Source organism: Abramis brama (genome assembly GCF_963993115.1).
Source record: "Abramis brama genome assembly, chromosome: 25".
Taxonomy (NCBI): Eukaryota; Metazoa; Chordata; class Actinopteri; order Cypriniformes; family Leuciscidae; genus Abramis; species Abramis brama.
The window spans coordinates 2,452,862-2,469,944 of NC_139987.1; the positions used below are offsets into that span (position 1 = coordinate 2,452,862).

A 17,083-nucleotide genomic window follows, 5' to 3' on the forward strand; every position below is an offset into this window, starting at 1 on the left:
TAATCAATCTCATTCCAAATTTTCCCCCCTGACACGTGGGACACGTCAAGGATGTCCTCTATCCCCGCTCCCGTTTGCAGTGGCAATCGAGCCTCTTTCGCTTGCTTTGAAGTCGTCGTTGTTGTTAAGGGGGGTTGGGCGTGGGACTGAGGAACATCGCGTCTCTCTGTATGCAGACGATCTCTTGATCTATATAAGCAATCCAGAAACTAGCGCCCCTGTAATTGTGTCACTATTGAATAATTTTGGGTCTTTTTCTGGCTACAAACTCAATTATCAGAAAAGCGAATGCTTCCTCATTAATGATTTGACAATGCAAATTAAACAAGAAGCAGTCCCCTTTCACTTAACACATCCTGGTTTCAAATATCTTGGAATAAACATTACGCGTTCCTTCACCTCTCTTCTTGGGGCTAATTTTACACCTCTAGTTAACCAAATGAAAGCTGACTTTCAAAGGTGGAGCTGCCTACCTCTGACCATTGCAGGGAGGGTACAATCGGTGAAGATGAGCGTACTCCCAAAGTATTTGTATTTGTTTCAATGTCCACCGTTATTCCTGACTAAATCATTTTTTAAATCAGTTAACACATCCATTACCTCCTTCATCTGGAAGAATAAAGTTCCAAGAGTTAATAAAGGCTTACTTCAGAGGGGTCGCGATGTGGGGGGACTAGCTCTCCCCAGTTTTATTCACTACTATTGGGCAGCTAACTTGCAGAAAATTTTATTCTGGCTCCATGTGCCAGACACCGACTGGTGTACACTTGAGGCACACTCTTGCCACTCGTCATCTCTCCCTGCTTTGGTGTACTCCTCCCTGCCCACAAAGTGGTCCAGGTTTACCTCCAATCCCATAGTACTGTCCACCCGTAGAATCTGGGCCCAGTTCCGAAACCATTACAAATTCACCTCTCCCTCCCCCTTAGCCCTATTTGTAAGAATCATTTATTTCCAGCCTCCTCTCTCGACATAACATTTACTCAGTGGGGCAGGAAGCAGCTTTCCTGTTTTAAAAGCTTGTACTGTAAAGAAGGGCTCAATAGTTTTGCTAATATATGCCAGAAATATGATCTCTCACGCAGTAACTTTTTTAGATATCTCCAAATACGCCACTGTGTCAAAGCACTGTTCCCTTCTTTCCCGGTCCTCCCTACTGAGGCAGCATGGGAAGAAATGACCCTCCTCTGTCCAAAAAAAGGACTGATATCACGATTATATTCTCAACTAATGTCTCTGGAAAACCATGACCTTTCAAAAATTAAGAACGTGTGGGAAGGCGAGTTGATGGTTGAGTTGTCGGACAGACACTGGGAGGATGCACTACAAAGGATTAACTCATCCTCATCCTGTGCACGCTTGGGGCTCATTCAGTTTAAAGTAGTGCATAGGGCTCATTTCAGTAGGGCTAGGTTAGCAGATATATATCCAGGAACGGACAGGAGTTGTAATAGATGCTCCCTCTCTCCAGCTGATTTAACACACGTTTTGATTGTGCCCCGTCTAAACCAATATTGGTCATCTGTTTTTCAAACTTTATCCGAAGTCATAAAAATTCAAATTAAGCCCTGTCCGTTGATTGCAATATTTGGTATTCCAAAGGAGACCTTAACTTTAACCCGGGACCAATCAGACATTATCGCTTTTACATCACTTCTTGCCCGTCGCAGAATCTTATTGGTTTGGACATCCGCTACTCCACCAGCGGTAGCCGCATGGTTAAGGAATGTTTCTTTCCTTCATCACTCACTTCTCTTGACTGAATAACTGTATAGATTAAATATAGATTATTCTTTATTAAAGTTAAGACTATGCAGAGATATTTTATATTTGATAATTTTATTTCTGTGGTATTTCTTACCTGAATACTACTGTTTGACCTATCTGAAAAATGTACAGCACTGTTTAATTTCATTTGTTTCTTTATTCTATTGTATTTATTTGTGCTACTGCTTGTAGTCTCTGTATTTGTTCCTGTTCTTTATTTGTTCTTGTTTTTAACTCTCTCTAAATTCAGTTCAAAGTTTGAAATCAAGCTTCCTTGTGTTGTGTGTAAGCTATTGCAACAAAATTACCCCATTGTAAAAACACAAATACATTGAGCAAACATTTAGGTCACATCTTTATTAAAACATGTACACAAATGCAATAAACAGCAATAAACAGAGATAGCTCAATCTGAAACCGGTTGCAACAGTCCTTCAAAAGAATCTGGGTCTTCTAGAGAAGTGTTGGCACTCATGCCTCATATGCTAGAATTCGAAATGCAATGTCGTCCTCATAAAAGATTTGAATTCTACTTCAAACTAAGAGTTCAGAGTTCTTGCCATTGAACACTTCTAACCATGTCATACAGGTGAAAATCATGTCCTCCTGTGCTGTTTGAAAGAGACCTTCAACACTCTTCAAATTCATTTGTGTTCCTCAGAAGAAAGAAAAAGTCATACAGGATTGGAACAACTTAAGTTGTGAGTAAATGAAGTTGTGACTCACTTAAGGTGAGTAAATGAAGTTGTGACTCACTTAAGGTGAGTAAATGATGATATAATTTTCTTCTTGAGAAGTGGGGCTTATCAGTGCATGGAACTACTAAATATCAAATAAACATTGCTTGTAAGGTTGTGAAAAACTACACATTTTCAAAATTGACTAGTTGATCAGGCACCACACCAAAACTGATTTACTAGATTTAAGGAAGCCCACTATAATTAATGTGGTTTCAGTATTTAAAAAGCAACTTTTGTGACATGAGGTCTAAAAAAAAATTAAAAGCATGATAATTAAAGCATTGCAGCTAAAAAAATAAAAAAATAAATAATAACATAGATTCCCGTCTCTGGCCCGTCTCTAAGTAGACGACACCTGCTCTTCTATTTCTGACCGTCTAAATCATGTTTATTTTGGTATAATTTGACAGTGGTTTCAAAAGCTTTCATGAGTCAAATGTGTTGTTCCACTAAATCTGGTTACAAAAATAAATATGCTTTTTAGAAAGCCATGGTCTAGAAAAGCTCTTATATGGCAATGCAAATGGATATTGAAAATTTTAATCTCATTGTGATTTAATTTGCAGGAGAGCAGCAGATTCATTGTGCATTCACACAACTAGGATGGATTATGAATGAGATACTGTATATTGCATCGATAGATGGACAAAAGTAACCTTGTCAGCAGTGCTAACTGCAAATTGCACATGCAAATAGTGTGTGGGGAGGGGGCAAAATAGCAGATATTACAAATACAACACATGATCATTGGAAATATTTGCCTCAAATTCTTTGGAAAACTGCACAAAACATACCCATACATACAATTTTCCATCTGAAATGAACACTAAAACAATTTTTATTCCTTTTATGGGGGCACAATTTATGGGGGCAGATTATCGATTAATAGAGTCTTATCTTTTTGAGTGGTTTCTTGCACAATACCATGTTATAATATCAAAACACTTTTGTCATAGTGCATGATTTGTAAACTAATACATTTTGATATTTGCATCACATAACCAGCTCAATCAACATGGTTGCTTCAGCATTTGCTTTTGTTAACACTCTTTGCTGTGTTTAGTGTAGGGTTAACTGTAGGTGCTACTCTGTTTTTTTTTTTTTTTTTTAAGTGACAGAGTATTAACCTTTTAACACCACTCAACACACATTTAATTTTCGAACTGCTATCATAAGTACAACAACCAACGCAATAAAACGTTGCCAGATTCACGTTCATTGGTTTCAGATTGAATGCACTTTACACACTCACTGGACATTTCACTATGAAAGTGTAGCAAAACATGCAAGCAGCAATGTAATATTTTGCTACATGCATGCATTTCCAATGAACATGGGTTTTAGAGTTCATGGTATCCATAAATAAATCAATAAAACTCTTGTTCTCTTGCAGTTCTATAAGTGTTATATTATCAACACAATTCATAATCTTTTAGCGGTGAAAAATTTGATGATGTTGATTGATATACATTAATATGCCCAATCCCAATCCTAAAAGATCATTATAGAGGAGTTACTTCCAACCTGCACCAACAGAACTGCATGGATGTTTCTAGTAATACGGATCACCTCGTTGATTGAATTGTGTGGTTAGGGGTGGAGATAGACTGCAGGAAAGTGGCTGTCGAGCTGGTCGGAAATGCAGCAACTATCGCCAAAAACTCGTAAATGTCTTCATGAAACAGGGGACACAAGGAACATCTCTGGACAAAACTTCATTAATTTTCTTTATTGAAGATATTTTGAAGTATTAGAATAATAATCATGACAAAACAAGTTTTCTCTCTTATTGATTAAAACACTTTGTCTCATCACCCGGCTTGGTGTCCTGGCATCTATGAACCCCGATGTGAACACTTTTGTGGGGGATTGATTTTCAAAGACCATTCTGTCATGTTTAACAGCCTTTTCCTCCAGTTTACAATTTTACTGTCAGCCCAGGAATTTGTACAGTTCTAGGGCTGACTTGGCTCCTAATCTATAACTTCTTTGGGTGTTCCCTTATATAATTCTTTGATAGGTCAACATAAATTCTTCAGCTGACTGATCGCCAACAACATCTGTGCGTATAACCTCTAAAGCAACAACAGTAAACGATTGAGCTTTGAGGTTTAATACATTTTTCCCTTCATATTTCACTTCATAAGGGCCAAACAGGCTGTGAAATTGGTCCTCTCGAGTGGAAGGTCTCTACTGATCTTCCTCGCTCTTAGAAGAGTTCCCACTACGACTTTGTATGGCTTTGTGTGCCTCTTGGGTCAATAATGTTGGCACTCATGCCTCATATGCTAGAATTCGAAATGCAGTGTCAACCTCATAAAAGATTTGAATTCTACTTCAAAATAAGAGTTCAGAGTTCTTGTCATTGAACACTTCTTACTGTGAAGCGAACCTTTCTTCCTCAGAAGAAAGAAAGTCATACAGGATTGGAACAACTTAACCCTCTGAGGTCGACAAACGCGCCGACGCGTTTTGGCGGATTTTCTCCACATTGTAGCACTATAAACTTAAATTACTCCATCATTTATGGTCATACAGAAAAAAGAAATATAAAAAAAGAATCTGTGATATTTCTCCTTTTGTATGTGTCCACTTACAATCAAATCAAAACATTGTGCTTTTGTAAAATAAAGAAAATAAACAGGGTGTGCGTTCTGCCTCTCCGTCGCGGTGAACTTTTTTTTCTTGAGCACGTCTATAAACTGAAACAAAACTCAGCGAATACTTGTCACACATTTATGAGCCATATACCTTTATAAACATTTAAGTGTGTACTTTTAAATGATCGGATTCAAAACGAAAACAAATATTCTCTGTTTAAGTAATTTGTATAAAACCAACAAGATGTCCAGCTTCTCAAACGCTTGCTCATTACAGTTAATTTGGCCACGCCTACTCGCGCAAAAGATATTCACATGCAAATCTCCACATGGAACGCGAACGCGCTCGTTACCTCAACAACAAAACACTTCACTTCACTTTTCGTCGAGTTTGAAAGACGTGCCTGAGCTTACATTGGATTTAGGCTACCTCAGAAGAAGAAGAACGCGATTTGAAGACAAGAAAGATAAGGTAAGAAATTCTTACATAGCCTAGTTTGTTATTGTTGCATAAATGTCACGTTGCAGCTGAACTGTTGCTAGATATATGGGGAATATTATAATATTTAGACCCGTGTTTACTGTGTTTGTGGATATCTGCTCAAACATAGATATGTTTATGGTAACCATAATGTTTTATATTTGAGAGTGATCGCGTTTGAATGTATCATATTTTGCGAGTGATCGCGTTTGAATGTATCATATTTTGCAAGCGATCGCGTTTGAATGTATCATATTTTGCAAGCGATCGCGTTTGAATGTATCATATTTTGGATGAAAGCAAAACGCACCAAACGGCTTCATGTTTTTATTATTATCTCATTTCATATCATCATAACGGATGGAAACATTTGAAGTAACATGATAATCAATATATTTTTCTCTAGCTTCTTTTGGAAGATTTATAGGCTGCTATAGGTTATTTATTGTTATTATTATTTTATCCGCACTGCGCATATACCTTATGCCTACAAGGCACAACAAACCTGGTGTTCATTATATTATATATCGTTGGAAACGTGTGTGTGTGTGTGTATTCTGTGAATTTTAAAAAGGAATTTTAAAAAGCAATTTTAACCAGAAAAATCTAATATTTATTTCCAAAATCGTGCAGGCCTTTCTCTTGATATCAGTATGTTCACTTTTTTTTTTTTCAGGTCCCAGATGCCACTGAGGACTTCAACATTCACATGAGTCTCAGTACGTGAACATGGTAAAGTGAAAATCTTGGAAATGAAAGGTATGTACAATGTTTTTAGGAATGGCACAAAGGTCTCTGTCTTTGAAGTGCTTTTTTGGCATTTGTTGTGTATCTTTGGATTATGTTGTGTTGTAAATAAATCCAAACAATTTAAAAGCCATTATTTTTTAAATCTCCTCATTTACAGTATTGTGCAAGGTTGCTCAGAATGATAGGGGCCTGATAGCTCCTAATAGGGCCGTTAGGGGAGGTTCTTTGTCTTTCTCAGGTGAGAAAAGCTTACATATTAATGAGCTCTCGCATAAGGCTTTTTCACACAAAACACGTCGTAAAATTTTTAAATCAATATATTGTCTTATCTGAATGAGCAGTCAGGGTGATTTTCACATAGTTTTGCAGCAAATATTCTAGGCTACGTCATACAATTTTCAAAAGTCTTGTGAAGAAATAATCAGTATGGGTTTCATGGCCTTATTTCAGTGAGAATTTTTTTTTGTATTTTCAAAAACCACGCATAAATGTCATTATCTCAAAACTACAAACTTTTACATACATGCTGCTGATATATTATTGTAGCAGAGTTTGTGCTGAATACAGTGTAATTAGACTTTAGCCATGAAAATGTCACAAGTAACAGAAATAACCAGAAATGTCAGAGCATGTCAGAACACCTCCAGGGCCCAGAAAACAGCTCAGACCTCAGAGGGTTAAGGGTGAGTAAATGATGATATCATTTTCATTTTTGGCTGAAAAGTCCATGTTTCTTAGTTGTTCTCATGTGTATAGAAAGAGTCCTGGCCACTGATATATGTACTGCGGTACAAACAGTATCAAAATAATAATCATCACTGCTAGAAGAATTTCTACTGTCCCAAGTTGACTTCCTAAAGACTGAGGTTCTGTGCAGCTTTAAAAGCATTGAAAGTTTGTTATGACCTACAAAATCTCTAAGGAAGAGCCAAATCATGGTCCGCCCTGCCCGGCTCCATTGGCATATTCATTTGTGCCGAAGGCATGTGGCCCTGTGGTTGGTCAGTCCGGGGCGTGAATATTCCTTTGCATAACAGTTGCTATTCTGACTCCACCATGTGCTGAGTCATTGGAAACCAGATTCATGCAGGGAAAAGGCTGGCATGACACAGGCTACGATCCCAAATACACTTAATTCAATACCACTAACTGAAAATGTTCTGTTTTTTTAAGGTTTTTCCAACTCAGAAGACTCAAGACTTCATGTGGATGACTGTAATATCCTTTGTAATCTTGCAATTTTCCAAAAGCTACCAATCAAGCCCTATTTGGCAATCAGGGAGTCAATTAAATAATTAACCTTGGAGAAGCAAGCAAATATTATACATTATTAACAGAGGCCTAAAAGGAACGTGCCCCAAGTCATTTAATAAGTAATTAAAGAAATCAAAGTTCTGTCATCATTTACTCACTAGCTCTTTTCCATACAATAGTTGGTTTAGCGACCACTGCTCCAAAACCTACACATGCACAACACATAATAAAATAACCATAAAATTAGACCTTATGACTCACAATAAGCAATACTCAGAGTCCTCTTTACATTATAAATCCTCTTTATTATGCTTTTTTTTTCATGTTCATCTTTCTTTAGTGTGTAATGTTGCTGATTGATCATGAAAAAGGTCTGCAAAGTTTCAAAGTCCAATATAGTTATTCTCTATATCAGTGTCACTGTTTCTGAACTCTAACGCTCCATTAATCCATTGACTACGCTCCACAACGTAGTCAATGTAGTTTCTTCCGGGAACGAACACGTCACAATAATCCTCATTTAAATAATTCATACGCAGAATAATGGGGCGGGGCCTGGTTGAGTGAGTTAGTAGTGTGTTGAAACTGGCACACTAGTCCAGCCGACCAATCAGAGCACAGTGTGCTTTTCAGAAGGAGGGGCTTCATAGAGACAGGAACTAAACAGAGCGTTACCGACAGACTGGGAAGAGACGAGCTGCAACAATGGAGAATATGGGGAAAATAATGTGTTTTTTTAACATTCAAGCATGAAAACCTGTTCTAGTAGAACCTAAAAACAAAATCAAGACTTTGGAAAGGGGCTCTTTTGCAGATAACTTTTATGTTTTATTTTTTGGTTATGGACAGTTGTTAAAAAAGCAGGGTAATAAAATAAATTCTCCTATGTTCCATTTTATGTAGATAATATTGTTTTTTTGTTTGTTTTGGTTGCACCATTCCTTATTTGGATGGAGTTGAATATAGAAAGTATAGAAATGGATGTCCACAGAAATTCAAAAATGAGAGGTTCACCACTTCAGATGTGCCAGGTCAATGAGGAAACTGGATCAAGGGTACAAAACAGCACGACACCAAAAAAAAGCAACAAAAAAAGAAGCCTTGTGCTGATGTCTTCGCTACTCTTTTTTCAGGGACTCTCAGCCCGCCGAATAAACCTCTGACTGGTTGGGTGGATGCCAAGGCTCTGGTGACCTATTTCCATCCTGAAGAGAGAAAACCTCTGGCTGCAAGTCAAGCCTTGAGTGATAACCATACAGGCTGTCTGGACTGAGATTATTCTCAAACAAAGGGTATTTTTCTAACTCAACCACATGTACAGAGATCTAAGGAAACTGGAAAAAACTACCACTGGTTGTCACCCAACAAAAAATTCTTCCATAACAAATCTGCTTGGTGCAGAATAGTCCTACATATTCATGAGTGGCCCCAGAAGTCTTTGAACACTTTCTGTAAGCCACATTTGAACATGTCTAAATGTCACTGCATTAGAAAACATAATATCAAACCAGGTGGCATCAGTAAACAATGCTAACACTTTACTTAAAAGCCTTCATGTATAATTAATTATAAAAGTATTTTTAATGCATTAATTATGCCTTGTAATGCACCTTATTATGCAATATATGATCTCACTATTAATTGAAACCACAGTTATAATACATTATAATATTTATCTATTTTTGTTATAGCCTACCTTTAGAAAGTATAATACATTAAAACACATGACAAACAACCAATTAAAGATGCAACAAGGCATCTGCAAATACTATAATGCAGTCTAACTCTGGTTATAATTATTTATTAAAAGATGTAATGCATTATAATGTACATTATGAATACCTTTATAATGAATTATAAATAAAGGCTTTAAGTGTAACCCAACTAGCTTCAGTCAAGATAAAATAAAATAAAAAGTTTGACGTAAATGTATTTTAATGCCTAAATAACACAGCAGTGTCTGAAAATGGCAACAAAAAGCAGAGCAGTAACCGCTGAGACAACGCAGTGATGCTCATCGTTTTTAAACACTTCCCCAAATACCTTTAATTTATGTATCGAACAAGATACATGTACCGAATTATAGACATAGTATGGAACGATATGATATTAATGCCTTGCTGTCTACATGGACAACTGCCTATAAGGCAGCATACTAACTGAGATGGAAGTATACTAATGAATACCCTCAAAATAACAACAAAGTGCCTCTATTATGCTTTTTTGGATATTACCTTTCTTTCATGCGCAGAAATCATTTTACAACAGAGTTCATGTATGAAATATTAATATGCCACCAATCCCATCGTATGAATGATCGGACGACGATAAACTTTGTGGCTTAAAGCAATCGCCATTTGAATATTACGGCCATATAAATTCAGTTCAGAAGCCTTGCTCCCAGAGTTTACAACATGGAGGAGAAACAACCCGACCAAGAAGAAACAATAATCTCATGATAGAGAAATTTATCATAAACCCAAAAACACCTGTTAACATCGTAATCGTAAACAATTAAATTATTATATAACCATTTAATACAATTAATGCATTATTGATGTAATGGATATACACTCACCTAAAGGATTATTAGGAACACCATACTAATACTGTGTTTGACCCCCTTTCGCCTTCAGAACTGCCTTAATTCTACGTGGCATTGATTCAACAAGGTGCTGAAAGCATTCTTTAGAAATGTTGGCCCATATTGATAGGATAGCATCTTGCAGTTGATGGAGATTTGTGGGATGCACATCCAGGGCACGAAGCTCCCGTTCCACCACATCCCAAAGATGCTCTATTGGGTTGAGATCTGGTGACTGTGGGGGCCATTTTAGTACAGTGAACTCATTGTCATGTTCAAGAAACCAATTTGAAATGATTCGAGCTTTGTGACATGGTGCATTATCCTGCTGGAAGTAGCCATCAGAGGTGGTAATAAAGGGATGGACATGGTCAGAAACAATGCTCAGTTAGGCCGTGGCATTTAAACGATGCCCAATTGGCACTAAGGGGCCTAAAGTGTGCCAAGAAAACATCCCCCACACCATTACACCACCACCACCAGCCTGCACAGTGGTAACAAGGCATGATGGATCCATGTTCTCATTCTGTTTACGCCAAATTCTGACTCTACCATCTGAATGTCTCAACAGAAATCGAGACTCATCAGACCAGGCAACATTTTTCCAGTCTTCAACTGTCCAATTTTGATGAGCTCGTGCAAATTGTAGCCTCTTTTTCCTATTTGTAGTGGAGATGAGTGGTACCCGGTGGGGTCTTCTGCTGTTGTAGCCCATCCGCCTCAAGGTTGTGCGTGTTGTGGCTTCACAAATGCTTTGCTGCATACCTCGGTTGTAACGAGTGGTTATTTCAGTCAAAGTTGCTCTTCTATCAGCTTGAATCAGTCGGCCCATTCTCCTCTGACCTTTAGCATCAACAAGGCATTTTCGCCCACAGGACTGCCGCATACTGGATGTTTTTCCCTTTTCACACCATTCTTTGTAAACCCTAGAAATGGTTGTGCGTGAAAATCCCAGTAACTGAGCAGATTGTGAAATACTCAGACCGGCCCGTCTGGCACCAACAACCATGCCATGCTCAAAATTGCTTAAATCACCTTTCTTTCCCATTCTGACATTCAGTTTGGAGTTCAGGAGATTGTCTTGACCAGGACCACACCCCTAAATGCATTGAAGCAACTGCCATGTGATTGGTTGATTAGATAATTGCATTAATGAGAAATTGAACAGGTGTTCCTAATAATCCTTTAGGTGAGTGTATGGATATGATAGGCTATATGACACTGTCAATAGAATATTTCACTATTGGCAACACATTTTAAATTATGAATATGTGGTTTCTGACCATAATTAACTGGATAACCGACAGTAGGAATTTTGATGGATTAATACGGATTAATATCAGTTAAACGGATCAAGTAATTTTAAAAAACACACTACACATATCAGTCAAAATTGACCAGAGTAGAGTAGACCAATCAAAACAGACTGGGCCATCTGACCAATCAGAGAAGAGTAGACCAATCACAACAGACTGGGCCATTTGACCAATCAGAGCAGTGTAGACCAATCACAACAGACTGGGTCATCTGACCAATCAGAGTAGAGAAGACCAATCACAACAGACTGGGTCATCTAACCAATCAGAGCAGAGTAGACCAATCACAACAGACTGGGTCATCTGACCAATCAGAGCAGAGGAAGCTCTCAGAAAGGAGGGGTTTAGTGTGGAAGCCGGTTCCCATGACAGAATAAAAACTTTTTACTTTTTATCTCGCAATTCAGACTTTTTTTCTCGGAATTGTGTGATATACAGTCGCAATTGCAAGTTATTAAGTTGGAATTGTGAGATATAAACTCACAATTCTGAGAAAAAAAGTCAGAAAAGTCAAAATTGCGAGATGTAAACTTGCAATTGTGAGCTGAAAAGTCACAATTATCTTTTAAAGGGGACCTATTATGCCCCTTTTCACAAGATGTAAAATAAGTCTCTGATGTCCCCAGAGTGTGTATGTGAAGTTTTAGCTCAAAATACCCAACAGAATTTTATTTACTGCACGTTTAAATCATAATTTTTTGGGTCTGTGAACCCGAAAATGCTATGTCTCCTTTAATGCTAATTTAATGCTCCTTTAATGCTTCACGGCACAGGGGGCGGAGCCTAAGCAGCCGCGATCAGAGCCAGAACAGGGATGATGATAATAATAAAACAGACAGTCACAGTAATGGTGTTCATTTCGACCATAAAAATGCCTACAGAGTCAGAGAATATATGCTGTATGGAGTTGGAACAGGTATAGTTCAGTTTAATTACGATTATAACCTATTTGGCATTGCTTGTATACACTATTAATGCAAGCCTGCTGTAGGACTCCGTCTGACGATCTGAATTGTCTGAATGATGACACAAAATATACTGATGAGTTTAATAAAGTTTACTGTATGTCACACAAAAGATGAAGCATCAGTTTTTCTTCAGAAAATCACTGTTAGAGCTGAGTAAACAGTATAAGAAGTGCATAAGTAACTTGCATAAATTTCTGTAGAGTTAAGGGAGCATTTTCTTTGAAAACAAAATGAATCCACCTCGTCTTCAGTGGCTGGCAGATTTCAAGAGTAAATAGAGAGAGCTATGTGAATGAATACATCCAGCTACAACACCTTCAACGCTTGGAAGATGCTTCGACGCTTCTCGTGAGTGCATTGCTGCAGCAATGGCTGATGTGTAAACTCGCAGTGAACTCGATCAGGGCGGGTCTAAGTTATAACTGCAGTGTCAGTCAACACTCGTGGGCAGGGCCTGTGGCTTTAGTGATGTCACTAAAGCCACATTCTGAAAACAGGTCGTTTGGAGAGACTGCTTATGATTTATGGGGATTAAAAAAAAAGGAGTGAGTGGATTTTTATCACTGTAGGGTGGTTGTGTACACACACTGCCAACACACATGTATGTCCAAACACCATACAAAAGTGAACTTTGCATAATAGGTCCCCTTTAAAATGTTTTTATTCTGTGGCGGAAACAAGCTTCCATAGTTTAGAGAGACAGAATGCTTTATCGAACCGTTTCAGACACTGGAGAAAATAGCTGATGCTGAAATGTATTTCATGAGAAAATGAAAGCATTTCTTAACCCTGGATGCATGTAAATCTACTGGGGGAGACTCCAAAAGAAAATTAGGAACCACTGATTAGGAACCAGGAAAACTGATTAAAAAAGCTCCAAAAATCTAGTTTAAAAAAGTAAATGAATTATTTGCATCAAGACCATAGTGTAGTTCTTAATCCAGTGCCGAACAATCCAGAAGACAATTTATCACTCATATGACTTTCAGAAGTCAGAAGCAATTGCAGAAAACATTACAAATAAAAATATAGAGAGAGGCACTTACCAGCGCCTGGGATGATGGCTAATTTAGTTTCAACTAGTCCCATCTTAGCAGAGGTGGCTGTAAAACAGGTCAAAGTGTGGGGAATCAGTTAGCCCAGGTTTTTTCAAATGAGGTAAATGTCTAGTGTGGCATCACAAAACACACTGACAGATATGAATGCTTTCAGAGGGCATACATTTAAAACCAAGCAAATAGTGATAACCTTTAAAAAGTAAGGTTTATGTATTACATACAATATCTCATAAAATAAGACAAATACTTACAGTACTGTCTCCAATTAAAAACATGAAATTAACAGTTTCCTATTGTTTTCTTTTCGGATAAATTAAATCCATTTTTATTGATAATACTGTACTAATAAGTTTCTTTCTGTTTTGTAATTTTGAATGCAATGGTAAAAAAAAAAAAGTACAAAAGCAATTTGACAAATTGCTTTAAATCTCCCTAAATTATATATTCCTGACCTGGTAGAGCATGGTGCTAGCAACAGCATTGCCATGGGAACACACTTACTCTACAGAGAAATAAACTAACAATAATAATAAAAAACACTTAAAGGCATTAAATAATTTCTACATTTTTGTTTGCAGCATGGCAACTTTGAGTCACATTACACCAATTATGGTACTAAAATAGCCACAAATGAAAAGAAGATGCCTTGTGTGTAACCATATGGTGTGAATTGAGCATTGCAGGAGACTTGTTATCGCATCATTTCTATCTAAATCTGGGTGTGTGAAGAGAACATATGAAAGAAGACATCTGCTAACTGACAGCATAATGAAGAAATACAAATTCATTTAAAGTCTCTGTGGTGAAAATCCAGCTTTTAATGTTGTTTTTATGTCTATGTTGTGTATAGACCAAACGACCTTGTAACCAATCAGATCAACGTGTGATCGTCAACGAGTGGATCTCTGAGCTGAGTGAATGAGTGGAGGCGGGGCTCATTTGCATATTCATAGAACCGCGCATACTAAATGAGGCAAGGGTGTCGAGTTACATTCAAGTTATTTTAAGGTATAAAGAAATTATTTCCAAGGAAAAAACATTTAAATATGTAATTTTGCTGATCAAAGATGAGTTTTAAGGGATACAATTATTGACCACAGGGAGACTTTAAAGGAATAGCTCACACAAAAATTTGCCATCCTTGGTGTATACGACTTCCTTCTTCCAGCTGAACATAATCGGGGTTATATAACAAAATATCCTGGCTCTGCCCAGTTTTGTAATGGCATTGAATAGTCGGGTCAGAGGTCACTCTTCCGCTGGACCTAGACTCGCGTACGGCCGTTACCGGAAGCCAGTGATTATAGTTTATAAAGTTATATGGATATTTTTCTTACACAAACGCATGGCATCGCTTCAGAAAGCCTTTATTAACCCACAGGAGTCTTATGGATTACTTTTATGATGGATGGATGTGCTTTTTTTGGTTTCAAAAACTCTGGCACTATTCATTGCCATTATAAAGCTGGGAAAAGCCAGGATATTTTGTAATATAACTCAGATTGTGTTTGTCTGAAAGAAGAAAGTCATATAGACCTAGGATGGCTTCAGGGTGAGTAAATCATGGGATAATTTCAAAATCATTTTTGGGTGAACTATTTCTTTAAGAAATGCTCAGATAAAAGATAAATTCTCATGAGTGAACCAAGATCAATTCATTAATTTATAAAACCATTAAAAAAATTTGGGTTGTTGTTCCACACTTTACCAGAGATTAGACCTTCACTACTCCTGATTTCCAGTGGAGCTTTAAATATAACTAGTGTAGTTAAATCAGTGGCCGGTTGCATAAACTAGTCATAAATTTTTTTCTTCAAGACTGTTCCTAACTTTTTAAAATCAGTCTTAACATAGTGGCTAAGGTTATACAACTGGCCCCAGGACTAACTTCGAGGATATCTCTAATATGGATTCACATTGGAAGCACATGGCAAGAATAATTTTCTGTATTTATTCTGCAATCATTCATATTGCACTGTGTGATCAGCTTCAGGTTGTGTTCATATAACCTTATGAGGAAAACCATAAAAGAAACATGTTGTACCTGCCACTCTGATGTCACAGGCAAGAGCCATTTCAAGACCCCCTCCAAGAGCCGCCCCATCTAAAGCTGCAATCGTTGGCATGGGAAGAGTACCTGAAAAACATTTCATCAATGCTAAATCAGTTACCCATTAAAGAGGTGCAGTAAGCCATTTCTACTGAACGCTGTAATATTTGAAATCACCAAAACAAACACGCTCCTACACAAAAGGATCACACCCTTCGCCCCCACATTCACAGACAACGACTTAGGCAGAATCTGCTGTGCTTGCCGCCCAGGGGTATGATGTCATCAATAAGTGAAAGCAGTTTGTGTTACTATGATAATTCAGGTCGAATGTCTAATTGTTATCTAGCTCCTCTACTCCTTCGGTGGGAAAGTCCCTTCCATCCCAAAAAACAAACACTGTTTTCATGAACAGCTCCCTACATAACACGATAGTCCAAGTAACTAATATATTACAAATGTGACAAGATTAAGGGGTTATAGTGATCGCTAAAAGGGGAACCAGAAGAAAAACCTTCACTTTTCAGACACACTTTGAGAGCCGATGCTTGAAATGGAGGAGGTTTAGACGTTCCAGGCTTATAATAATAATAATAATAATAATAATGCAAATGAACAAACAAGCAAAGGTGACACGAGTATATACAAGCAAAAAACAGCATATCTAGGCTCTGTAAAACACAGCAAAACCAATGTTACTCGCGTATACAGAAGCAATAAAGTAACATTGACGTCCGTTTTCAGGCATTCCCGCTCCTTAAGGTCTCTCCAGAGCTGGAAAGCTTCTCCGACATTAACGCAGGTCTTGCCTGATCGCAACCCTTCTTTGTAAAGTTATATTCCCCTGACCTTTTCCTCTCTTGTATTTTCTCTGCCATCCCTCTCTTTCTATAGTCGTTCTGCTATTAGGCTTGTTGGACTTCATGCAGCTCTGCGCAGACCGATCGGCGGCTGACTTGAAGCAGTGCATGCCGGTTAGAAATTTTGTCCGACTTGATACAGCGCCGACGCCACGTGACTGTGACGTATGCCATCGAAGTACCGCGAGAGCGATTCGAGAATAGCCAGAGAACTCAGCCAGCGCAGCTTCTCAAGAGCGGCTGCACAAGCTCTGATGACGACACAGCTGTTCCACGATTGGCCGGATTCACCGCATGACAACTATCACGTGTGTTTCGTGTTTATTCAAACACCTTTAGTTCCTCTAAAGCTCATAAATCAGTTTTTTTATAACAGTAAACACTCTTTTCATGTAGTTGCGATGGTATCTTTTGTCATGTTTATCAAATTAAAACTGATTAAAAAACGTAGACTCCACTTCATTGATAATAGCTTATGTTGAACTTTATTCTTGTTCAAACAGACGCTGTATGAAGCAGTACATAAAGTATTGAATGAAAATGTCTCTAAAACATCTGTGTACTATTTGGCAAATATTGCATTTATTTCACTTCAGCTGTGGTAAAGTATGCAAACACCACGTGAGCGGTCACTACGGGAACCAGAAAGTGTCCG

General features: G+C 37.9%; 1 protein-coding gene across 1 annotated transcript in view; it reads right to left on the reverse strand.

The window, feature by feature from the left end:
* Positions 1 to 17,083, reverse strand: part of auh (AU RNA binding protein/enoyl-CoA hydratase) — a 41,652-nt gene that overhangs the window by 18,890 nt on the left and 5,679 nt on the right. Inside the window, exons 5-6 of the mRNA XM_084105537.1 lie at positions 15,563 to 15,655; positions 13,507 to 13,563 (exon numbers count right to left, since the gene is read on the reverse strand). Coding sequence (XP_083961663.1) covers positions 13,507 to 13,563; positions 15,563 to 15,655 — 150 coding nt within the window. The remainder of the gene's footprint in view (positions 1 to 13,506; positions 13,564 to 15,562; positions 15,656 to 17,083) is intronic.